Source organism: Nothoprocta perdicaria, unplaced genomic scaffold (assembly GCF_003342845.1).
Source record: "Nothoprocta perdicaria isolate Ctin4 unplaced genomic scaffold, notPer1 scaffold_207, whole genome shotgun sequence".
NCBI lineage: Eukaryota > Metazoa > Chordata > Aves > Tinamiformes > Tinamidae > Nothoprocta > Nothoprocta perdicaria.
This window is the reverse complement of record NW_020455283.1, coordinates 1,136,761-1,163,373: the sequence shown is the minus strand read 5'-3', so window position 1 is coordinate 1,163,373 and position 26,613 is coordinate 1,136,761. Positions and strand designations below refer to the sequence as shown.

Sequence of the window (26,613 nt, the reverse complement as noted above, 5' to 3'; positions counted from 1 at the left end):
AGTCATTACTTTGAGTAACACTGCTATTTTAAAAGAAGATCAAAGCATAAAAAAGCATTATAATGAATATTTAGTCATCACTTAGAAACAGAAGAATTAATTATGCCAATTTAAATATATATTCTGATAGCGTGACTGGCATGAAAAAATAAGTGTGATCTGAAAACTGCCAATTTAGCTTTAGTTTAGTATTTAGCTCAAATTAGTTAAGTAGCTTGCATTTGTATTATTTCACACCTTTAAAGTCTTAATATGCATTGCTAAATATATTTCATCACTGTTTGCTAATTAATGTTATGTGGAAGTACAGCTGCTATTTTTTGTGGTTGACATGGCTCATTTTAAAGTGATAACAGTTGCATCTGTAGTAGTGTTACAATTCAGTTCACAAATGATGGTCATACATTTCTATAGTTACCACTTTGTGGGAGTGGAAAAATCTATATTTGCCAACAACTTGCACCAAGTGATATTTTAACAAAATATATAAACACACATGCCCACTCCCACGCTCTCGGTGCTAACGCTTAGTCTTTGATATCTGTTAAATCATAAATATTGAGAATGAGGAAAGTTTTCTTGAGTAACATCACAAAGGATGTTGCACTCTCTGCAAGAGTTATCCTTGGTAACTAGTTCTGAAGACAAGAGAATTGGCCTATGACAGTATTGTGAAGAACTCCAGGAAAAAATAATTCTATTAATAGTTTTCTTATGGTACTTCAGTTGTATATTCAGGTTGCTTGCTGGAATTTGGTCAGTATCCTCTGTATTTTAGAGAATGAGAGTTTTTCTCATTCTGTCACAAGCTGATATTCTTACTTGATAGCACTAAAATGCAAGCTTTGTATAGGTTCGTGGTCACTAGGCTGTGTGTTCTGTTTTAGTATGTTTCCACTTTTTCAAATCTCTTTAAGTTACCTAATATGGCAAATTCTACAGATGATCTTTTGTAATAGTTTAATCAAGTTAATCAAAGAATGATTATCATTTAGCCTTTATTTTGTCCTGTAGATCATAAGAAGAAAACTTAATTTCTAAACAGAATCTGAACTGTTATTTTCCCTCTTTTTTATCTTTTGAGTGATTTTTTACTATAAAATTATAGCAGTGGGCTTTATTTTAATAGTTTTAAGTGCTTTTTTTTTTTTGAAAAAAACTAATGTGATTCTGAGATAAGCTTTGTGCCTGTCCCAGAAACCTCAAACTACATAAAAAGGATATTTGAATGGTATATGAAAGGTATCCATTTGGGTTAATTTTTGAAAACAAACAGTCATTGAAAATTTGATAGGGAGAGGACTGAGGTGCTTTTTCTGCTTGTAGAGTATTTATAATTTCAAATTAAAAATGGTACTTTCATTATGTTAATACCACATGAGATGACTGCTGAGTATATTGTTATTCTAGTGAATGGAAGATACTACAATTATTTGTTAATTAAAGTTCTTACATTCCTCAGTTTTATTTGTCTGATAGTCTGTTACTTGAGGCAAAAAGAGAATTGTGCAAAAAGAGGAACCGTTAGAAAAAGCATGCAGGAAATGGCACCTTAATAGAGATTTACCACAGAGAATACGCCTAAGAGGAACTTGAAATGTGGCTTGGTAAAGATTGGAAATTTTATTTTCCAGAAATTGTTTAATCTTTTTGCTTATACTAGAGTCAGATACCAAAATTCACAATTTAAAAGTATCCCTTTGGCAAGGAGCGTTGCATAGTTAATAGGAGCTCTCTTTTCAAGGTTGCTGTGTAAGAAAGGCTTTTCTTTGATTTGGTGAGAGTTAGAAATATTTTATCACAGATAATTTTCAATGAGACATGTGCCTTGGATGACTTGCAGAGTTATATAAGGAGTTGGTTCTGGATAGATGCTTGCTCATTTTAATGTGGAAAATTTCTCCAAATGGTGCATGTTAGCGTTAGCTTGAACTTATTTGCTGATATTTCCATATGTTTTTTCCATACTGATGCCTACTAATGGGCATAAAGCACAATACAAGAAGCACTGTTTGCTCAAACTGACAAGTAGATAGCCTTAAAGTTGCATTTTAAAGTTTTAAATTGCATTTTACTTTACTGTGTATTAAATTACTGATTCTTTGATAAAGATGAATATGTATTTTTCCTTGCAGATATTTAATATTTCTCTTTCCTTCTCTAATAGATGCTTGTGACTACACCAGAGAAGTGGGATGTAGTGACAAGAAAAAGTGTTGGTGATGTAGCCCTCTCTCAACTGGTAAAACTCTTGATTCTTGATGAAGTTCATCTGTTGCACGAAGACAGAGGACCAGTACTTGAAAGTATAGTAGCACGTACTTTACGTCAGGTAAAATAATCTTCAAATTTCAGGTACTTAAGCAATTAAATCAAAAGGCTTAGGCAGCTTTCAATCCATTTTATTGCTATTACATACCACACATGAAAAAGGAATTTTGTCTTGAAAGTTTTCTGCCTTATTAAATGAAAATTCCTAGGATGCACATTTTATTTCAGAGGTAGTTATCTAATATTTATTAACTTAATATTCATTTATTTACTCTAGATGTGGACTAGGTATTTTAAAACTAATCATCATGTAAATGTTTTTAAAAAACCAAAAATGAAAATACTTTCTTAGTAGAAACATTGAACATTTTTAGTGGCAGTCTGCCTAGATGATAATTCTCTTTGAATGATAAATTGTGTCTAGAATCTAGGTAAAGCTTTCGGCACTGCTAATAAAATGCAGTATGTAATTTATACATTAGCATAACTACTTGTCTGTTTTCCTCCCACGCGTTAAATGTACTTTCTAAATACCAAAATTTCAAATGTCAAAATTGGAAGTAAAAAGATGAATACATTTTTTGAAGTCTTCTGAACTCATTTTTTGCATTAGTTCACAGGCAATAAATCTATTTGGAGTCAATGGTGAGACTTACATCCACAATAATGAAATGTGAAATTTAGAGAGGTGTGGATAAAAAGGGTAGAATTGGGCTACATGAATGGTAAAATCAATTACCTGGTGTGTATGTTAGTGCAAGGCATCAGAACTATTGACTATTCTTCCCTGACCTGTGGTGGAGCTTTTCCTGAATTCAGATAGTAATTTAAAGAAATCCATTACAAGTTATTTATAGACCCTGAATCAGACTGATGGGGGCAGAAATAGCCATGGGTTGCTCTGGAAAGTATCAGTGCACCTTTCCCACTTCTTATGCCCTCCAGCAAACATCCCTTCTTGCCCAGTGTGAGAGACAGTGTATTGGAGTAGCTGGATTTTCAGTGTGACCTAGGAGAAGCATTTTCTTGTATCCTTGGCACAACAGGACTAAGATAAATTCTTTTCAGTCCTGCATCAGTCTTTTTAAATAAATCATTAATTGCTACTCTGATAATGCTGTGTCCTTGTAGCTTGGGGAGGGGTCAGTGTGAAAGTTACTTTGATTAGATGGCAGAGAGAGGAAAATACTGATTTAGTTCCTTTCTTCCTGCACCAACCCTTCCCCGCCCCCCCCTTTTCTTTGGTTATTGTTGTTTGTGGGTTTTTTTTTTCCTTTTTCTTTCCCTTTTTAAGTATTGCTCATCTAGCAATTGGGACCTTCCCTGGTGGTCTTGGACCACTCTATCTGAAAAGAATATTTGGATTTATAGTTTGCACAAATAATGCTCTCAGAGAATGAGAAAATCCTGCATCAGAAGACCTGTTCTACTTTGTACCTCAACATATTCAAATTATGAGAGAAACTTTACTTTCTCTAAGTTGAACACTGAGACAGACCACTTACCGAAAGCATTAACATGTTCCCGTGGCATTTTTTAGAAAAAGTTTTTTAAAAACCTGGAAGAAGTATATATAGTGGAATTGCTGACAGCCATAGTAGAAAGAGCAGCGTATTTGTGTGTGTCTGCACTTTTCAAATTTTAGATAATGTTTTTGCAAGTGATTTAAATTGACTTTGCTAAACATTTTAGTAGAAAAAAATGCCTTGAGCTCTCTTATACAGCATAGGTATAACATCAAACAATTTCTTTGAAACTAATTTATCTTTGATGTTTAAAGTTTTAGTGGAGAGCAAAATGCAGATGTAAAACCAAAATGTTTAAACTTTTTAATCAAAATTTCCACAGTTCTGTAATATCTACTAAGCTTATTAATTTGAAAGGAAAAGCGAACTGCTTAGAATACATTGAATTCTTTTGTCATAATTATTCAAAGGTGTTGATGACTTCTTTGCTAATTTTATGGATATCTTTTCACAAAAACTACACTGACTGTTCTATGTACTATTAGCTGAGCACTAGGAATGACATGAATTTTTTTTTTGATAACTTTCTCTGACCTGTATGATCTTAAGTTAGATATAAGAATAGTCCATGCAAAACTCTTCAGAATTTGAGTGGCTGGAGTTCCTGTCTTTCGGTCACCTTCCATAGTCTCATTTTTTATGTTACTGTTTTAGTTATTTCATGTCTTTAAATCAGATTGACCAGCTTACTAGACTGGTAAAGGGTGTGTGTGCTTTGATGATTCCTAAGCCTATTGCAAGGATGGAGAGATGTCACACCTTAACCCTGCTTCTGCTGATCAGATAGGAAGTTGCTGAGCTACTACTCTACCTCATATTTTTTAAAGAGGTTTATGCTGTACCAGTAAAAAATGGTACTCCATTGAGCTTTAATTAAGTATTTAATTGTGAGTCTTGCTTTTTTAATGAGTAGTAATATCAAATAAATAAGACTTCAAGCTGGTCAGAAGAAAATTTTGAGTATATTTTACACCATAATAATAAATTTGGAAAACTAATTTGGACAAATATTTTCTGCAATCACAATGTCTCATTAAACTGTAAAATTACTGGGCATCTAAGTTAGCATACAGTATAACAGCTCTCAAAAACAAACTAACAAACAAAAAAAAACAAAAACAAAAAAACAGAAAATTCTTCTCTCCTTTTATTTCTTTGTAACTTTTAAGATTTATTCTGTGACATAGGAAGTAAAAATCTTAAGTCCACTGGGTCTTTCTCAGCAGAACTGCCTTCCAGCAGGAGAGACCCCAGCATGTCCTGGTACATGGGGATGTTTCTCCTGAAGCAACTTTATATATCCCTTTATTGAACTTCAAGAGGTTCCTCTCTGCCCGTCTCTCCAGCTGGTGTAGGGCTCTCTGGTCTCTCAGCTGCTATTCAGAGTTCTGCATCATCAGCTGAGGATGCATCCTGTCCTGTTATCCAGATCCTTGATGAATCACTTGAACAAGATTGGACCCAGTCTTGACTCCTGAGGACACCCTGGATGCACACAGGAGCTCAGCAGCTGAGTTGCTGCAAACCACATGCAGTTTTCGCCGTTGTTCCTCTCAGCTGTAATGCAGAAAACTGACTCTGAGCACGTTTCACTGTCTCTGGTTCCTTACTGTCGTCACCTCTTTTTTTCTGTCCCTTTGTTTCCCACGTTTCCCTCAATGTAAATTCGAAGACAAAAAACCTAAACCTAAAGCCCAAACCTAACGGCCTGATCCTTCTGTATTTGGGCATAATATCTCATTCTTACTGATGAAAAAATGAGTCCAAAGAAGAAGCTGACTTACGAACAACTTTTGACTTAAGCTATTGACTTAAGCACAGCTGATTTGGTCATCAGGAAATTTCATCTAGTTCCTTATCTCATCCCTAGCACTAGCCAGCCGTAGTTCATCCATGTGTCTCTTGGGACTGTAGTGCTTTCTTTAAGGCACAAATAAATATTGACATTGATGTTTCATTTGGTTGCTTGTTTTTCAGCTGAGTAGCTACTGGTAGTCTTCTACACCTTTGAACTTGCAGAGTTCCTTATAGGCTCTGATGAAGTCATTTCTCAGCCTCCTCCGTTATAGGATAAGACAAAAGTTTACTGAAGCCTTGTACTATAATTCATTTTAAATATCCAATTATAATAGAATATTTCTTTCTATGAAATGACTCATATTTGCCAATTTATCTTTTAAAATATGGCAATAATATTGGGCATAGAACTTTTGTGTTAGTTTTAGTTGAGGCATATACACAACTAAAGTATTTTTTTTTCCCGCTACTATGTTCTCTCTTTAGTGTACCTCAAGGAATTACATGTAATTTATCTGCTAACACATCCTCTGGGAGCTTACATATTCAGATGGTTGTTTATTAAGTCCTTAAACAATCATTTTTAACTGTTGCTCTATGATTTACTTCTAGCTACAAAAATGTTCCCTGAAAGTAGTGTCTCATCTTGCAGCAGTGGCCTGCTTTAGAGTAAGCTAAATTAAAAGAAATGTAATTTGAATGGGACCAGCAAGCTAAACTTATCTATGTGGCTGACACGCACATCAGTTCTATTAATTCTGCCAATCACCTGCTCTTCTTGTCACTAGTTAGTTCTTTCTTACTGCTTATCGGGGATAACAGTATTGAATATTCAGACTCAGAGTGAAGGTAGAAAAATCCCCATTTAATTGTTATTTCTCAATGAGCCATTCGTTTTGAAAGCTGTCAGTTCATCAGTTTATGATAAATTTGATATACATTTTATTGTTATCCTACAATGTTTATAATAAAATAACATGAAGGGTGATGTATGAATTTTAAAAATTATATTAGGCGCTAAGTGCCTAAGCACTAAGTGAATAAGCTTAGCTCTAGCCTTCCTATCTTTATCCAGCAACCTTGTAGTGGTGTAAAAAATGAAGCCCTATTTTTTTTAAAGCAAACCCACACTTGTTTTGATATTACTCCTAGCAGATATTTGAATGAATCTTACAGAAGTTTTTTTTATTACTTTGCTTAGAAATTATGTCAATCCTGCATGTCATATTCTTATTATTTCCTGTTTTTTTGTGGGTTTTTTTTTTTTTTTCTGTTGTATTATTCCTGGAGTTTAAAATGTAATCCTGGTTATTGTGTTTGATGCTCTTTGAGAGTACACTAACACAATTAAACTCATTTATAGAAGAGTTGTTCTTTTTATTTCTCAGATTGGGGATAGAACAGTAAGCACAGCAAGAATGACGACATTTTGTCATTCAATGAAAACCTGCAGGGTGCTGTTCATGGTGCAGAAATGTCTTTAAGAGGTATATTCAAAATGTTGTTTTTTAAAGCAAAGTGCTGCATACTTAGTATTTTGGCTGAGGTAAAATAATATGGCTTCTATTAGTGCTTTCTGCATGGTTACTTTTCTTCAGGGCATCTAGATTTTTGAATATATTCTAAATGGAGGACTGAGATCCCAGTGTTTTCAGGGTTCATTGGTAGCAGAGTAAAACTCATTTATAAAATTACTTAACTAGATGGTTGCTTAGGAACAAATGCATTCAGTGCAGAGTGTTTGAGTTGTAGATAACGTCCTATATAGAATCTTCAGAACAGTATTAGCAATTGCATTTCTAGTATGCACATTCTCTTTTACAGTTCTAACATTTCTTTCACTTGTTTTATTTATTTTTTCCCCATTTTTATTCCTAAAGGAAGCTCTCACTGATGTGAACTGATTGCCAACTTCTTAATAATTTCATTAGATGCTAAACAAGACAACAGTAAAAAGTAAATGCTAGTCAAATATCTGAAATATCTGTGCAAACTGCCTTCTTGGTCAATTTGAAGCACCTTTAATTCTTTTGTTTGAAATGTCCTATAAAAACTCCTGCTTTTTTTATTTTTATTTTTTTCCTTCCCCATGGATAATCTGAAGATAATAGATCTTGTAAGAGGCTGAGACTTAAAGGTATTCTGTGGGTGGCAACTCTCTAATACTGAATGTGAATTCCAGTTTGTGGTACCTCATCCTTGCCAGTGCTGAGCAGAGAACTCGGAAATGAAGTTCATTAGTCTTGCACATCTGGTGGGAAAGTGACAACTCGTTTGTGTTGAACTTTGTAGATCTGAATGCCTGAAGGGCATGGAGGTTTTCTGTGGACAGTGGCACTGAAGTGATCCTTGGTCATCTGAATATCAGATTAATTTCTAAGCAGTGAACTGTTCTTAAAGGATTAAAATGTGTAAACTTGTCCATTTCCCTTAATTCTGGGCTCGAGCAGAGCAGTCAGGGATGTGCTTTCCTGCCTGATTGTAATTCATTCCATGAATGTGATATTTTAATATGTGGAAATGGGAGGACTGCCAAGATCACAAAGTTCAGGAGAAACTTTAGAAGTCAGATAAAAGAGTATTTCTATGCATACTCTGTATTCTCTGAAGTGGAGGCTGTAATGTAATAATACGATGTGCAAGTCTTGAAACCTGTTAGGAAGAAAATGATCCTGCTGTGATCAGTTCACAGTCCAGAGAGGCCCATACCTGGTCCTTTATCGCTTGCAATGTAAACACAGATGATACTTGGGTGTGGAAATAGCTGCATCGTGCTGGCTTTTGCTGTATACAGAGAATTTCATGGTTTGGTAACAGCATTTGGCAAACGTGTGTAGTAAACATGCTGTCAATTCTCCACATGCCTTTATGAATGCTTCTGAATCAGATATAGTAATTAGGTATGTCAATTAATCTAGTTATGGCAATTTTTATTTCAGTGTAATATTACATCAATAAAATACAGTAAAGCTATCAAAGAATTCAGTGTGCAAACACTTGCACAGTTTGGTTTTCCAAAGGAAGCCCTGTAAATTCCAAACTGCTCTTACTTTTCCTGGAATAATTTAACCTGTTGGAAAGCCTGAGATTGTGCCAGCTGAGAAGAAAAGCACTTTGCTGCTTTCTAAATCTGCTCCTTGTTCACTACCCAGGGGGAGGCATTCTGCCCTAGTGAGGGATTTATGTATTTGAGACAAAGGGCGGACCTGATAAGCTGCTTCATCTGTACAGGACAAAATGCCTTTTGATGAATATTACTGTGAACTTTGTTTCTAAATAACACTAATAGGAAAACTGTGAGACAGACTATGTTGGTACTATTTTCAACCGCTATTAATAATCTAAAAGTATATAGAAAACCTCTTGTGTGCTGGTTCCAAACTGATTCCACTGGTCTTGTGGTTTTTGAAAAAAATGGAGGAGAATATGTAAACTGGAAGACCATGCTGCATTATATGAGCACCATTGCTGCCTCTTTTCCCATGGAAAGTCATGTAATACAAAGCTTTTGTGCATATGAGGAGGAAAAAAAAAAAAAAAAGAAAGTAGGCCTACTGCAGAGCAGCTTGTTGATATTTCAATATCCTCAGTTGTGCAGAGATGCTGATATCTACTGGAGAAGTAGAGACAGTGAAATACTAGAATAAATGCTTGAAGAGCTGTGGAAAGGTCTAAGAAAAGCCAAGACTGAAGAATGACTCAGATTGCCTGCTCTTTCTTTTCATACTTGCAATGTGAATTCAACAGAGGAACAAATGATACTAAATTATCTTTTCCAGTTTGCCTGTAAATTGGGCTATGCCTTTCTTAAAGCTAGTTTTACTGTTATTGCTTCTCCATTGCAGTTCATGACTGTTAACTTCTTGGAGTGCAAATGTACAGTGAAATATTGAGGTGAATAAGCAAGTTTTAATGGAAATGCAGTATTCATATTTCTTCAATGCAGGATAATCAAAAGCTCTCATCTGTTGTTCACCTTTTGCAGAAAATATTAATTGCCTGTTTCATGTTACATGTTACTATTTTATAAGGGAAGATAGCGCTTATAATGCTTGGTTTCTTGATTTATAACACTTGGATCATTTACAGCTTTTTTTGTTTGTTTTTAAATAGGTAGAGTCTACACAAAGTATGATCAGGATATTGGGACTTTCGGCTACATTACCAAACTATCTTGATGTTGCTACATTTCTACATGTGAACCCCTACATTGGACTCTTCTACTTTGATGGCCGTTTTCGACCTGTGCCACTGGGGCAAACATTTATAGGAATTAAGACAACCAGTAAGGTAAAGATCCAGGAGTGCTAAAGAAGGAGTTGGTGTTTGTTTTGATCATATTTTGCCTATGTAAGTTACAATGTGTAGGGACTACCAGCTTATTATGCTACAGGTGCTTTATGAAACATATGTTAATCTGTCATAGAATCATAGAATGCCGAAGGTTGGAAGGGACCTCAGAGGTCATCGAGTCCAACCCCTCTGCACACGCAGGGTCACCTAGAGCACGTGGCACAGGGCTGCATCCAAGCGGGTTTTAAAGATCTCCAAAGAAGGAGACTCCACAACCTCTCTGGGCAACCTGTTCCAGTGCTTTGTCACYCTCACARTGAMGAAATGCTTCCTTAAGTTCCTGTGGAACTTCGATGCTTCAGTTTGAAGCCATTTCCTCTAGTCCTATCCCTGCCCACCACTGAAAAGAGGCCGCCCCCCTCCTCCTCACTGCCTCTCTTGAGGTATTTATACACGCTGATCAGGTCCCCCCTCAGCGTCAAAAGATATGTGCTTTTGAAAGATGTTTCCTGTTTCATCATTGTAAGATGGATCCTCCAGTCTTTGTTGTAGTTAGACACCGCTATATGCTTTGCATTCTCTCTGCTTAACTATAAAGTTTTTCTTGATTAAGGAGCAATTATCACCCTCAGCCCTAGAGTCACTACAGAATGTGGTTGTTCGGCCTTTCTCATTTCAGTCTTCCACTTTCCTAGAAACTCTTTGTTTGACTGTTTGGATGCATGAGGAAAAATCACAGGAAGTCACAGGAAAAATATTAATTTATATAATCTGTATATATATGCTAATAGTATGACACATTTTAATTTAATACTAACAGGATATAATTTATTTGTCAAAATATTAGTATGATCAGCATTAACTGAAACATGCACATTTCATAGAAAATGAAAGCAGTAGCTCAATGAACTCCTTTATTCTTTGTCTCTTATTCATTTCATCCCCCAGCATTGGGGATATGCAGATTTTTCTTATAAAAAATCACAGGTCAATAAGTGCAATGCCACTTGGCACTTAAATTCTTCCATTAAATACAGAAAATTAGTATAAACACCTTTCCACTAAAATCTTTGCAAAGATATCACAAGCTGATAATTAAGACTAAGTAACCTAGGGACATATAATACTTTATACCTCAATTTTTAGAAAATCTAATTCTGCTATAATTTTATTTTAATAGAAAGCAAAACATTTTTGATCAAAAGTTAAAATCACAGCTTCATAGTAGGATTTTTTTCATCTTTGTAAAAATGAATATTATCTTTCTTACTAGGTTCTTTAAATAGTTCACTCTATCTCCATGTAGACAAAAATGTACTTTACCACTGTAGGGAGCCATTTCAAATCTATACACATAAGAATAGTTTACCATATGGTACTTAGTATGCTTTGCATATTTTAACCTTCATTAATTGTTTCAAGTGCCTTCACTGTTACTTGCTGGTGCTTTTCTTTCATCATTTCCTAATACTTGATTTGAATATTTTTTCATATAATAATAAAAAGCTCTATAATTCCTTGGTATCTATATAATGAATGTGTAATTTCAAAATATGAAAATTATCCTGTAATCTTCCAAATGATAAAAGATAGTACGTTCAGAAAGAAAGAAAGAAAGAAAAGTTGTTTTTAAAAAAGGGGAGAGAAGGATATTAGCATGGTAGGGGTGTTAGATGGTTATCTGCCTGGCAGAGAAGTAAAATGCATTTGGTAATACTGCAGGCCAAGAGTTTTCATTCTAGAAACAGAGTAAACTCCATAATTTATAAGGTAAAAGACATTCTAGAGTCAACTTCATATACTTCATAGCAATTGAAAATTCCAAGCTTCAGTTCTGTTTGAGCTAACATTGATACTGAACCTGCCAAATGATTGCCAGGAGCAATAGCCTCCAAGGGGAGGAAATCATTACAAGAACCCATAGAACCAAAAGCTGTTTTTGCAGAACATAAATACAACAAAACAAAAACAAATCCACTCTAATACCAAAGGCTGTTGGATACATCAGGTAAATGCTTTGTCACAGCTTTCTGACTTGTTTCACCTGCCAAACCTCCCCCAAAATGGGAAACAACCTGGTGATTTGGCAGATAACACACCAACTGCAGGCAGGCCTTCTCAAAGGCAAGAACAGCACCATCAAACTGGAACCACTCTAGCGACTACAGACAGGCTCAGCTTTTCTTCACAGGGTTTTACCAGACAGAAATTGTATAAGATGTTTCCAAAATACTTCTGCTCACAATGGGAGCAGTTACTGCTGAACCTAGGCATATTTATCCTTTTTAGTTCTGCATGCTGCTAAAACTATTGCCTATCACAGCCTGGTAGCATAATAGGGCTCCTGCCTCACTCCAGTTCCAAAGAGTTCCCAAATTTCTTTCTCAGCAGCTGCTGGCATCCAGACAAAAGTCTGCTTTTCCATAGTAGTGTTGGCAGCTAGAAGAGTCACAATTAGCCTTGCAAAGTAGAGGTGGAGGGAGTTTTTGCCTTGGGCTCTAAGAATCCTCACTGATGTTCTGCTAAAAATACTTGGCCTAATACCAATTTTTAATCGAATCTATCATAAACTTAATATTTTGAGATATATTCAGGGACATATATGATATTTATATTAGCTTAAAATAGCTATACAGGTAAGTACAAGTCACTGATGCATTAAGGAAATTGAAGAAAATACAAAACAAAAAAAATCGACCTTATTAGATTTGCTTGCAGAAAAGGTTGTTTCTTTTTTTTCTTCTTTTTCTTTATACTGAACTCTTAAATTGGATCTGGGCCAAAACATATCATTTAAATATGTTTGGAAATTGTATTTTTCACTGTGAGTGACTCAGCTACCTAAAAACTTAGGTTTTCTGTGACAAAAGATCTGAGAATCCACTATTGACTGAACAGGTATTTTTGAAAAGTAAAAGCTGTTTAGTACTAACAAAAATCATTTAAGTTAAAATAAAATCATGTGTTTAATGCATAGTCCATCAATATCCAGGAGCAGTCCCATTTCTTAATAGAGAATAAATAAAGAATAGAGCTGTGTTGTCTTCTCAGATTATTTTAAAAAGAAACCATATCATTTCATAACCTTTATCAACACATTTTAAATTATTGTTAGTTGCTGTAACAGCACAATATTGCTAGGAATGAGAATAAGTAAATTGGAAAGTTAATTGCATAATTCTTCTGCTCTAGGAATAATGCCTAAATGTTAATTAATAAATACTGAAATTTCTGAAGTTCTGAGTGTTTGAGCACAGGAATGAGTTTGTTCTTTTTCTTAAGTAAAGGTACTATATATAGAATCCAAGTCACTGAATTTGTTAAAAGTCACATTTTTCATGGATCAGTATTGATTGATGTAATAGGTATGATATGTATGGTGTGATGTTTTTTTCAGGTGCAGCAGCTAAATCATATGGATGAAGTATGTTATGAAAATGTGCTGAAGCAAATAATGGCTGGACACCAGGTATATTTTTTTTTTAGCTTGCATTCGGAACATATATAAAAAATACAAAGTTTATATGAAAGTATGAGTTTATATAAAGTTTATGTGAAAATATATATAAAAATAATAAAGTTTATAAAAATCATAAAGATATTTTAAAGAAACAGTTTAATCTCCATTTGTATTTTGAGTTGCATCACTTTATAGGTCACATTTAAACCAGTGTCGAAATAGCATGCAAGAAATTTTAAGTAGGCTAAATATCCTTAGTTTGTAGGTAAGGTGATAATTCCTGATTTGGTAGATATCTCTTAAAATAATTACTATATATTTGTTCCACTTATTTAAATTGACTGCTCAAAGTAGGTCAGTGGTTGAGAAATCTTAGGCTTAAGTACATTTCATAATTAAAAAAACTACAACAATTAGTTACTACTCTCACACTTTTCTATATCTTTCCATTTATGGTGTCTCCTGTTAAAGATGAGTGACACAGAATGTTCAAGATATGGTTCACAGGAGGCTTAGTATCTGTCATTTCAAATATCTGGATTTGTTAGGTTTGTTTTTGTAGGTTTTAAGGAAATAATCTTCATTTTACTTTAAAATAGAGAATTTTGCAGTAAATTTTGAAGTTTGATGTTCCTGCCCACTAAAATGTTGGGTTTAAATAATTTGCCTGTATTGTTTATCATCCCATTACTACTGTGCTTCTAGATCACCTTCTGGAAATTGCTATTTTTGTTAGAATTTTGTACATGCTAGAGCTAGGAGAAGCAGGAGTTCAGAAGTTTGCGCCCATGTCCTTGCTAGTGCAAGATTATCCTTGAAGAGTCTTCTCACCAAATAATCTAGATGTAAAAGAGAAGGCATCTTTCCCTCCCCATACTGAACCTTTTCCTTGGTTTACAAGCAAAGTCACATTATGATGTTTTTAACAGATGAACTCTTTGTTTATGACTTGCAGTGATTGCTCTGGAGGTGAGGGAAAAAAAGAAGTTCTTACACAGCAACTTCCTAGTCTTCCTGCTCTCACTAGTCTTTGACACTAGTCTTGCACTTATCTTATTTTGCTGATACTGATCACTGGTGCTATCCAGTACTCTGGAACGTAGTATTCCAGTACTACAGAGAACTTTCAGTTGTGAATGTTCCATGCAGAAAGACTGGTATTTTCATGACTGAAAAGTATTAACAAAATTCCTTGGCACTGCCACAGGAGATTTAGTGTGTGTGTTCCTCATTGCCAGTTATGCACAAACATTGCCAGATTTTTAGTGCTAAGGTATATTTAGTTGCTTATTTCTTGCTACTCATTCTGATTTCATGTTTTTTGGAAACTATAAATGCAAATACACACAGTACCTTCTACAAGTAGCAGTTTCTTTAAATCAGTAAAATAGAAGTAAGTAGCCCATCTTGTATTCCAGGGAAGAAACTGTGTTTTATTCAAATGTATTTATTATATCTTTCTTCCCTTCTCTTTTCTTTATACTATGGAAAAGAATTACTAGAAACTTGTGCATTTTTAAAGATCAAGTATACTACAATAAATTGTTTAAGTACAGCAGGGGACATTTTATAGCATAGCTATCCTTGGGAATAGCTTTAGTTCCTGTGCAAATAGCTGAATGCTTGTGGTAAGGCATATGCTACAGCTGAAAGAAGTCAAGTGAAAAGTCTCTAATGTCATGATTTCAGTTGCTGACACAATTGCTTATCTCAATTTCTGAACATTATATTTCAAGCAAGCAACTAAATGAGGTATAGTTTCAGTCAAAGCAAAAGTCTGGTTTCCCTTGCTATATAAATGTTGATTCAGTTCCAAAATGATTAGGTTGATTTTATTCAGTTTATTTTTTGCTTGAAAATGTTTTGTTCTGGGCACATTACATGTTTTTTTTTTCAGTAGTTTGATAAATGTGCTGTTTGAAGTGATAAAGATGATGGCTTGCTGGTCCTGAGATTTCAGTATAAATATTGTTCTTTGATGTCACCAGTTTGAATATATATACAAGCTGAATTCAGTGAAAATGTAAATATGACATTTAAACTTGCAGTAAGGAGTTTAACAATGTTTTAAAGCAGATGTTAACATACACACAGGTATATATGTCAGAGAGGTGCAACATTTGAGCTATGTTCTTAAGTACCTATTTAAATAGCAAGCAGTTATGTTGAATTTTGTTCCTGATTATTTAAAATATGTTTGTCTCAGTACTTATGAAACAGTATTCCTATCCTGAAATAGGTGATATGCCATCACTTGAATGCAGTCTGACAATGCAGAATTAGGTATTATCAGCTCATTACAGGAGTGTGACCTATAGTAAAAATAATGGGTTTTTCTTTTTAATTAGTCTGTTCTGATAAATGATTTGTCTAATCACTAGACCAAATGTAGATATGTTTAAAAAAAAAAGTTTTTAAAAGAAGATTTTTGTATATATATAAATTGAAACACCTGTGGAGGATGAATGTTATTGTAGCAAGATTTTCTGTAGTTTAGTCGAGTTTTAGAACAACAATAACGAGTCATGGCCTTCTTTTGATTTTCATAGTTTTTAGAAATCTATAACTTTGCATCGTGTTCTGTTGCCCGTTTTGAGTTAGCATTTACACTTGTGTATAGAGTGTATTTTTTTTTTTTTAAACAAAGCTCTGTATTGTGTTTAGGTATGCTCCTTAGAAGGATGCATATCCCAAAGTGATGGTATTCCAAAAAAGTTTTCCATAGGAAATGGCTGGTATTTTGTAACTGTTGAGGCAGTAATGTTCAGGCAGAGCTCCCATTAGCAATGCTTCAGAGATGCAGAAAGCTATCTGCTCTGTCTTATACACAAGAATTAAATCCCAGTATCCTTACTCAGAAGGAGACTCAAAAGGAAAATGCATTCCCTTTTTCAATTTTCTATGAATTACTATATGTCTTTGGCTGAGAGAGCTGGGCATGTTCAGCCTGGAGAAGAGAAGGCTGAGGGGGGACCTGATCAGCGTGTATAAATACCTCAAGGGAGGCAGTGAGGAGGAGGGGGCGGCCTCTTTTCAGTGGTGGCCAACGATACAACTAGAGGAATCGGCCACAAGCTGAGGCACCAAAAGTTCCACAGGAACTTAAGGAAGCATTTCTTCACTGTGAGGGTGACAGAGCCCTGGAACAGGCGGCCCAGAGAGGTTGTGGAGTCTCCTTCTTTGGAGATCTTTAAAACCCGCTTGGACGCAGCCCTGTGCCATGTGCTCTAGGTGTCCCTGCGTGTGCAGAGGGGTTGGACTAGATGACCTCTGAGGTCCCTTCCAACCTTAAGCATTCTATGATTCTGTGGCCTCCTACAGCCATAGAAATTCCATAATGTTGTCTCTTTTAAGATTCTTTACCAGAAACTTTGCAGTATTTTAAACAGCCAACCTTTGGATGTAATTTATTATCTACTGTACTGTTAACTTATTTTTGAAAAATACTAGTATGCTAAAAAGGCATAACTTACTCTTGCAGAAGTTATGCTAATATATCCCTATCATATTACAGGTTGCAGTTTGATGATTGAAGTTGCTTGGTCATGTGTTTTAATGGATGTTACGTGTTTTGTTGTTGTTGTTTTCTTTTTTTAAGACTAAGACCAGTAGGAGGTAGTTGTATTCTACAGAAACATGTGTTTTGACAGATGGAGAGAAGCTTTTTATGATGATTTTTCAACAGTTATACTCTGCAAGACTTCAAGCTCTTCCTAGCTACTGGGAAATTAAGAGTTGGTGCTTCAATTTAATTTTGATCCATCTGCTCAAGCTAATGAGATATCTCATTTGTAGGCTTCACTTTGAATTGCCAAATGCAATTGAAGCTGTCTTAGAGCACACCTTTCCTCTTGTTTAACTTGAGGAAAGATATAATGATAGATGGCTTGCCCTATTGAGTTTTCTAGGGGGGTTGTTATAGAAACTTTTGATGGTGACTGAAGAAGTGAGATGAAAAAATGCCCAAAGGTTTCCAGGTCCCTTTTAAGTCAATCTGCTCTTTCTGTGGGATTGCAAATAATGAGATTTTCATTACAAGCCTTCTCTGTCAGAATCACACCTGCTTTAAGTGAAGACCTTTAGTGCTGCTAGGTCTGCTTTCCTGGGAGTATCCTTCTCTGCTGAATATTGGGGAATATTTGTTTTCATGTCATACTTTGAATTTACTCTGGTTTTATATTGGCATGCATGTTATATCTTTTTGAACTGATTTGCTCTTTTCCAGTTCTTTTTCTTCCTCTTAATAAAACACAAGCACAGACGCTAAAAGTAAAGATACACTGTTGATCAGAGAGCTCGCAGATGGGAGAACTTTTGCCAGCATTTACCTTCTGGAACACTGCTCCCTCGAAAACCGGGGGAAGGCTCAGTCCCCAAAGCGATTGTAGCTCGCTCTTTTCGGGCAGTCACTAGTAATGAGCCACATGCATTAATAGCATCAATTCGGCCAAGGAACTGAAAATGATTCTTGTCATTTGGTAGGATTGTGAGAAGAGCATCTGAAGTTGATGCATTTTGAGGGGCATATAACTCCTTTCTGAGGCACTCTGCAGAGACTGCTAATCTCACAAAGTTAGCAAAGACAGGGACTGAATATAGCCATAAGTCAACATCTTTTTTTTATAATACAGTGCAACATTGGATTTTAAGTTATATACTGTTTATCCTTACTGCCTTGGTTACTGAGAAGGAGCTGATGGTTTGTTTCTCTGCCTGTTACCTGCATCTCTTCCTGCTAGGAATTTGTTAGAACTTTACTCTTTGCTATCTTGTTTTTGTCTGAACATCCTTTACAGAAAAGTCTAAGAAATGGACAATAAGCAATTGTCCATTGTATGGGTTTTTATACTATAAATTTGAATGGAGTGCCTGACATGCTTTGAAGGCTTTTGTAAAAAGTGCTTCCTCAGCCTAGTAAATCTCTCATGTTTTTGCCAAATTCCTGGACTATATGTTTCTTCTGCAACTTCTCCCGTCCCCTCTCCCGTCCCCTCTCCCGTCCCCTCTCCCGTCCCCTCTCCCGTCCCCTCTCCCGTCCCCTCTCCCGTCCCCTCTCGTCTGATTCTCTTTAGTATTACTTAAAACTTAATTTTAAGTCCTGTGCTCTGTCTTTGGTGCTATTTCGGGTCTCTTGTATTTACTCTGTGCTCCCTACTTTTTTCACCACTCTGCTCTTTTTCTGACCATCATCACTCTGTTACGCTCTTTATCTTCAGCTTAAGGAACTCCTGTTTCAATCCTGGCTCATTACCCAGTGTATTTTTCTCTATTTTGGTTCTTCATGATTCTTGGTGTCTGTTGAAGCCTTGGGACTCAAATAAATATTGAGAAGACATCATGGTCTCATAAACCAGAGAATGGTTTATGCAAAGAACAACAAAGGCAAGGTAGTAGTAGTATTTCTTTAGACCTGTATTTTCCTTCATAACATTGTTAGAACAGCAACTCAAATTTTCACTGCTATTCTTTTGATACAGTAATTCTTGTTCTCCTTTTACTTTTTCTTTTTTTTTTTTGTTTTTTTTTTTTTTTTTTTTACATCTGCTTTTTACATCTTCCACATGTACTTTCAGTAAAGCATTGAAATAACTTTGATTTCTTTAATAATCACTATTGTTCATGGTAGATCAGAGGTCAGCATTGCATTTAGCATATTTGGGAAATAAAGACTTTTAAAAGCTCATTTATTTTTTAATCAAGGTCAAAAAAAATAGAATTAAATTAGATGGAAAAGGAAGAGGGAGGTCAGTTCGTTGAGAAAGTCACTATTTTGATTGCAAATCTCTGCAACTTTCTTAGGACTGTACATATCACACAGTACCTTTCCTAGGATTGGAATCATGTGACTTTTCTGTTTAGCCATGTATTTGATATTAAATGTGTTTATACAATAGCTCCAATTAGCTTTAGTACTGGCAGCCCTTAGTAGTCCTAAGCCACTGATATGGCAGATGTTTTAGAACTAGCCTGCTGGAATTTTCACCAACTGAAGAGTTACTGGAAGCAGCAATCTTGCACAGATCCATGCGTTCACAAGGATGTGCTAGGAGTAGTGTTCTTCAGACATCCCATTTTGTGCTTATTTCAGTTGAGTTTTCTTAAGAGGCTTTCCAAGAGAAGTGCCACCTTGTCACTTTCTGCACTTTCAGTTTTGAACTAGTTTGTTAGGTTTAGCTGACGTCTGTCTCGGTTGCCATTTTGCTGAAATAAAATTTTGTTCTAGCTGCAACCCATATATCCACAATAGCTTTTCTTATAATCTTTTAAAATCTGCATTTTTTAATGTGCAGATTACAGTCATGTCTACTTGCTAATTTGTTTATTAATCTCTGTAATGGGTGATTAGTATGCAAGTTTGCAGAGATCAGGCTTATGATATTAATTATAATTCATATACTTAGTTAAAAGGTGGTCTTATACCACTTCTCTTCATTTAGTTCATTAGTAGTAATACTGCAAGGCTATATATTACTTTCCATAAATCTTTGAAAATCTTGGGGTAATTTCCAACTAGTATCTTCCAATGTTTTTTAATACTTTTTCAAACTGGGGTTATTAGTGTCACATCAAATGCAGGTTGCACTCAAATTCATATAATCAAATCTGTTTCTGTGCAGTATATTCTATGGAAAGGTTTCACTTTATTTGTAATTATTCTCTATTTACAATAATTGGCTTGAACTTTTCAGTATTAATAAGTGTCATCTTACTTTTCTTTAAATGCTATCTTAAAATAAAAAAAGAAAGCCGAGTAGTTACTTAAATCTGTTATATTAAGTTGTCAGAAGTGAATTTGACAGGTATTAATTTCATGTGTAAAAATGATGAATTAAACTTCTTTATTATCAGTTTTCCAGCTGATATTTGGTTGCAGAGGCAGTATGAAGATAAAAGTTTAATAAGCTTAGTTATTGCAAGCAACTGTTGATCATGTTTTTATAGCTGTGTCTTAAGATAAGATTTAGTATAGCAGTACTTTTTCAGAGGTCTCCCTGGAATTCAGTACTTTGGGAATTAAGCTTGTTTTAGATTTCTTCCTGGGTTAAATACTGTGCATGGTATCTTTTTGACCCATAATTCTTAAAAGTTATTGAATGTCTTAAATGCATTACTTGCCTGGATATATTTTTATCTTCAATCTTACAGCCTGGAAAAAAAAAAGGTATATTTCTATGTGAGTTTTTGTTCCCCTATTTCTATATGGATTGCTTCAGTTTTATCATTTGATGAGGCTTATTTGCACATTTATTTTTGTATGTTTTATACATATGTATAAAAATTGCACAAATACGGATGATAAAGTGGTCAGCTAGGACAGCTGAATTGATGGTTACTCTCTTTAGACGTTATTTTTGTCTCAGCTAGTTAACTAAAGACTTAGACTTTGGATAATTTTCTACAGAATTTCTTGTGCAAACCTTGTACAATTAGGACTCATTTATTTGTATGAGTACTTTAGCAAAAGCAGAAACTCATCCTGTAAACATGCACTATTTTGGTATTCTTTTGCATCTTCAGGACTTCTTCATGTTTCACTTTCATAATAAATGCCTTTTTAGGTTTTATAATACAACAGATAGTATTTTGATGAAATTTTGATAGTATTTATAATATGATTGAAACTTTATATCTTACAAATACTATACCTTGATGTTGTGTGGATGATATCTTTGACATATCTGATAAATATTTATGTTACTGTCAAATGTTATGTGCATACTAATTTTCTTTAAATTTTCTGGCCAAGTCAGGTTGAGTTTAAAAGCTTAACATGTGGTCAGCTGCTTATATGAACAGCTGAGGAAGTGCTGGAAATGAATGAAATAACCACTTACGCATATGCTAACACATTCTTCAAATGGAAAAAAATGTAAATGTTCATGTAGTGTATTTCCATTCCTAATGCTAATTTTTATATATACATGTTTGAATGCCATACATATGCCCAGGTGTCATGATGTAGAACAAAACTATCAACATAATTCTCTTCCATAATAATGAATTCACTAGATATTATTATATATCAGCAATCTTGCACAGCTACGCAATAATGTTTTCACTGGTAGTGCTAAGGGCATGCAATGATTGGTAAGGGAGCAATTGTTCCTATTTAGAATTTCATTCTTCTGATGTTATGAATGTACATTAAATCATTAAAAAAATAAACTTTAATTCAAAATTAACAGCTTTCATAGCCTAAAGTTACTATATTTTAAGGAGATGGTAATTTACTGTGCTGTTGACAGTTAAAACAATGGCTTTTTATGACTGCTGAAGTTACAGCAGTTACAGATGGTTCACTTAATACCAATCTGGTAAAAGCAACCAGCCCTAGATTAAAAGACATGTTTCAGATTTTGGACTTTCCATATGATAAAGGTCTTCTTCCTGTGAGGGTGACAGAGCCCTGGAACAGGCTGCCTAGGGAGGTCCTGCAGTCTCCTTCTCTGGAGATCTTCCAAACCCACCTAAATGTCACCCTGTGCCCCCTGCTCTGGGTGTCCCTGCTGGAGCAGGGGGTTGGACTAGATCATTTCTAGAGGTCCCTTCCAACCTCAAACGTTTTGTGATTCTATGACTTTCAGTGGTGCAGGGGACTGTAAAAATTTGGATCAGGGACCTATTTCAGCTATATTTTGTTTTTCCTTAACAATTTTCAATTGCATGGATAAATAAAGCTTAGGAAGAAATGTTGGGGATTGTCAGTGGTGTAACACTTTTGAAAATTCTTGCTCTGTAGCCCCGAACAAAATGTGTAACTGTATTTAATGTAACATTAATCAACAAGAAACATTCTGATTCTCATCAGAAATTCTCTGAATTGCAAGCAATGTAGCTGCTGTCCATCTGTATATTTCCTTCCTTCAGTAAAGCTGAGTGGAAAGTACATACTGCTTCTGTCTTCATAGTAAACATAATATTGGAAATGTAAGAAAAGATGCAGTATACTCTTACAATATTTGTCAGAAATACAATTTATGATCATGTACAAACATTTATTGTCAGAACAGTTAATAGTGAAACAAGACAAAGGGAAATGCTTGAAAGAAATTCTTGTATGTTCTTGTTTTGCTAAAAAAAGATTGACTCAAAAGCTGCTTATAACACTGAATAATAATTATAGTTCAAGTCCATTGGCATCCACAGAAATGCAATTGTTAGCTGCCTAATGACATATATTTGCATAGTAATAAACCAGCTATTCTTGCTTAATTTTCTATACAAGAATAGACATTGCTATTTCTGTCCTGTCAATTGTAATTCAGAATAATATTTGCTACCTGTATGAGTCAGTAAAGTGTTGTTTGTTTGTCTCAGAGACTAAGTGGCCTTCTACTTAAATTTTGACCATATGAATTTTTCCTCTGCAGTTTGTAGATATTTATACTGCTTTAGAGTAAAAACACTTAAAATCCTGAAATAATCTTTTTCTATTTCAGACTTTCTCAGTCTTAGTGCAGTGAGGCAGTGAATGTTCTCTTTTGTCAACCTCTTTACCCTGTGATAGCCTCAGACTGGCTTTGGTTGTGTTTCTGCTTTACTTTGAGGAGGAAGCAATAATTATGTAAATTTAGTAGAATAAACTGTCTAAAACTACCAGTAGGCATGGAAATAAAATTATTTAGATTTTTGCTTCTATATAAATATAGTTTGGCTAAGGCTACAAACTGATGATAGAATAAATCTAATTTTATCATCCTGAAAAGGGATTCTTTTAGCATTCAGGATCCTTATTTGAGCATTGATTCCATAACTATTTACTTTATAGGCCATTCAATATAATTCACAGTATGATAAATAAGATAGTAAAAATGAGTATTTGCAATTTTAAAAATGATTCATTTTAATAGTAATTTAGAACCTCCTCCAGTAATTTAAATCAAGACAAACCAATCAGCATATATTAGTGAAAAATGTATAACTTTTATAGCTATAAAGAAGTCATGAAGCTAATGAAGCATGTACATAAGCCAGTACCTTTTACTGAGAAATGTCCCTCTATTGGTGCTTCTGTAGCGTATTCTTTAATGTAGAGTTCTTATATCATCAGACTCTACTATTTCAATTCCAGAGGCTTTGTGTCAAATGTAATGGTCCAGAACCTGCATCATATAAGGCTGGAATGACAGTTATGTGTTGTAAAGGATCCTTAACCGAAGAGAAATGACACCAAACCCCTAAATCTTATGCTTTGATGTTACAGCAGTCTGCATGACTCTGAGGAACATGGACCCTAACGCAGGCAGCATGGGGAAGACTAGGGGGAATCTGAGGTTTGCATTCAGTTGCAAGGCTATGGTACCACCATGGAAATGCAGTAGGTAGGATGTTTCCCACAATTGGAGTGGTGCAAGGGGCAGACACAGGCTTTGTAGGAAGGACAGGCCAAGCTGGCACAGAATGGGAGTTGCCCTGTTGTGTGTGTAGCTCCACCAAGAGACGAGTGAGAGCCCCCTGAGCCCTCACAGGTCAGGATTAGGGGGTGGAAAAATGTGAGTGATGTTGTAGTGGCTACAGATTGCCTGATCCGGAAAGCAACATAGATGAAGCCTTCAGTCCACTGCAAGAAGCCTCACATTCACAGATGCTGATCTTCATGGGAGGGCCCTTAAACACCTGAGTTCTGCTAGAGGGACAATGCAAAAGGGTACTAACAGTCCAGGAGGTTTCGAGAGGATACGTATGGTAGTTTCTTGATTGAAGGACCCAAGCAAGAAGCAAGCAAAGAAAACTGCTCAGAGTAGGTCAGGGACAGCTTTGGCTGCAGTGACCATGAAATGGAGGATCCTGAGGAGAGAGAACAAAGAAAATAGCAGAAAAACAGTAGCTGGTACGCAACTGGCTGGAGAGCAGCTTGGCAGAAAAGGTCATGGGCAACAAGTTGAATGTAACCCAGCAATCTGTCCTTGCAGTAAAGAAATCTGACCATATACTAGGCTGCATTGAGAGCATTGGCAGCAGGTCAATAGAGAGGATCCTTCCCTTCTGTTCAGCACTGATGTGACCATGCTTGGAGTGTTTTGGGGTACAAATTGAAATACAGGAAATTCCATTCAAAATAGGACTCTTTTTTAAAACTATGAGGATTGTTGAGCACTGGAGCAGATTGCTAAGAGAGGTTGAGTAGTCTTCATCCTTGGACATATTGCAAACTTGACTGGACACATCTGTGGGCAACCTGCTATAGTTGATTATAATTCTGGGGATGAGGGGAACTGAATCATCCCTAGGAGTCTCTTCCACATTCACATATAAAAGGACTGGCAATACAGAATGCTTATGGTTATCGTATAGAAACAGCCCACAAGAAATAATTCTGCATGCAATACTATTATGTTTAAGAATGTATCAGAATTGTTAGATCTGGAGTTTAATAGGTGTAAAACACAGTAGAAAAAAAATATACCAAATAGGGCTATGAGGTGATGCAAATTTGATTTGGGTCCTGATAGCAGCTAAAAAGAGCAGTCTTCTGAGAAAAAGAAAAAAGGTCATGTCTGTGAGCTAACTAGCAGCTCAGCTCAGCTCAAATATGAGGTTAAAATAGAGGGGAAAAATCACAAGATGAGAGAGAGAATTTATCAATGTTTAATTACGGGAAAATTCCTTTGTCACTGGAGGCTAAAAAGTCTTGTTAGATATAATCCTAAAAAGTCATCTAACAGTGGCAAGGCCATTTTCTTTTTCAGTGCACTCTACGTTTGTGGTACTTATTATTTATTGTTAATAGATCCACTTTCTGCTGAGGCTGAGGCACCTGTGCACCTTCTAAATCAGCTTCAACCAACCAGAAATCGTAAGACAGTGAGTTTTTCAGAGTGCCTGTAAATAATACAAAAACAAAAGAAAAATAGGTAAAAAAAAATAAACAAAAAAATGGTTGATGAGTGTTCCAAATGTATTCATTGCCAAAGGCAAAGGACTCCTACTTAGGACTCCTACAGAAAAAAAACATTGTTGAGGAGTAATAATACTAATAGGATTCTGTTTTTATGAGTGTGCATAAGTGGAAGATTTTTGTTATTTATGATAGCACAAAAATAAGGGGGACAGGGCGAGGAAGGTTGAAACTAGATGGGTAAACAAGATTACAGTGAGAATTAATAAAGATTAGAATCATAACAATAAAGATTATAAAAACATGGGAGAGAAGAGGAAGCAACAGATGCAGCAAGACGGCTTATAAAAGAGAAATCAGCGTAAGAATAAGTAGTAGTATACAAAATGAATTTATAAGGCAGATGTCTTATTTACAGAGGATTAAAAAGAAGTAAAAATTTTAGGAATACACAGTAGGTTTACTTCTTCCATAGTAAAAAGAACTTTGAAAATTAAATAGCAGTTAATACCTACAATGGCTAGTACAGAATAAACAGAAAAATAATGAGCTAAATAACTCTGTAAACTAAGACTGATAATCAGGTTCCGTGGAGGTTTTTTTTTTCCTGAAAAAAAAGCCCTGTTTTCTGTTTAAACAATAATAATCTACTTTAGAAGTAGTTTATCTCACTGAATAATTAAATTAACATTTAGCAGACAAATTAATGATAATCTATCAAGAGTTCAGATTAGATTGTGTCGCATTACAGTAGTGATTATTTGATAGAGCATTATAGATTTATTTTTAGGTAAAGAATTGTAGGGTATTGCTTACCTTTTTTCAACTGAATTTGCTATATGTCTTAAAATGGGCAGATTTTTAGGGATGCGACTGCTGCTGTTTTTGTTTTTTGTTGTTTCTTTTTTTAATTGGAGAAGGAGTGAGAGTTGACCACTGAACTTGAACTAAGGCTTCTGTATTCTAGTGCACATTATTTCATTTGACAAGATTAGTAAATGTAGTCACCTTTCAATTTACTAAGTATTTGTTTTCTATATGAAAGGAAGGGTGTATCAAATGTGCCATTAGACTAATTTGTAGGAAGTTTAGTAATGCATCAAATTTCTGAAGTCAAAAGAGCATCTTTATTCACACAGTGTTTATGCTAGTATTTTTTTTTGAAATCTAAAATGTACTAAAATCAATTAAAAATAAAATAAATGCGAGTGCTCTCATTGCCCTTGTAACAATATTGCTACTTACTAAGGCAATGAGGCACTGATAGTATTTTTACTTGCCAAAACAATATTTGTAAGCCCTATTTGCCAAGGCTTATAAGTATTTTTCTGCTTTTTCCCATTCCTATGTTGTTTGATATGTGAAACTCATGGAATATATAAAATAATGAAAAACTAAAATAAAGAGCAAAACTTGTCTTTAAGTAC

At 35.0% G+C, this 26,613-nt stretch overlaps 1 protein-coding gene across 2 annotated transcripts in view; it reads left to right on the top strand.

The window, feature by feature from the left end:
* Window positions 1–26,613, top strand: part of ASCC3 (activating signal cointegrator 1 complex subunit 3) — a 241,478-nt gene that overhangs the window by 77,091 nt on the left and 137,774 nt on the right. For both annotated transcript variants that reach the window (XM_026038316.1, XM_026038315.1), the window contains 3 exons: window positions 2,168–2,332; window positions 9,708–9,884; window positions 13,285–13,356. In XM_026038316.1, the coding sequence (XP_025894101.1) occupies window positions 2,168–2,332; window positions 9,708–9,884; window positions 13,285–13,356 (414 nt within the window). The remainder of the gene's footprint in view (window positions 1–2,167; window positions 2,333–9,707; window positions 9,885–13,284; window positions 13,357–26,613) is intronic.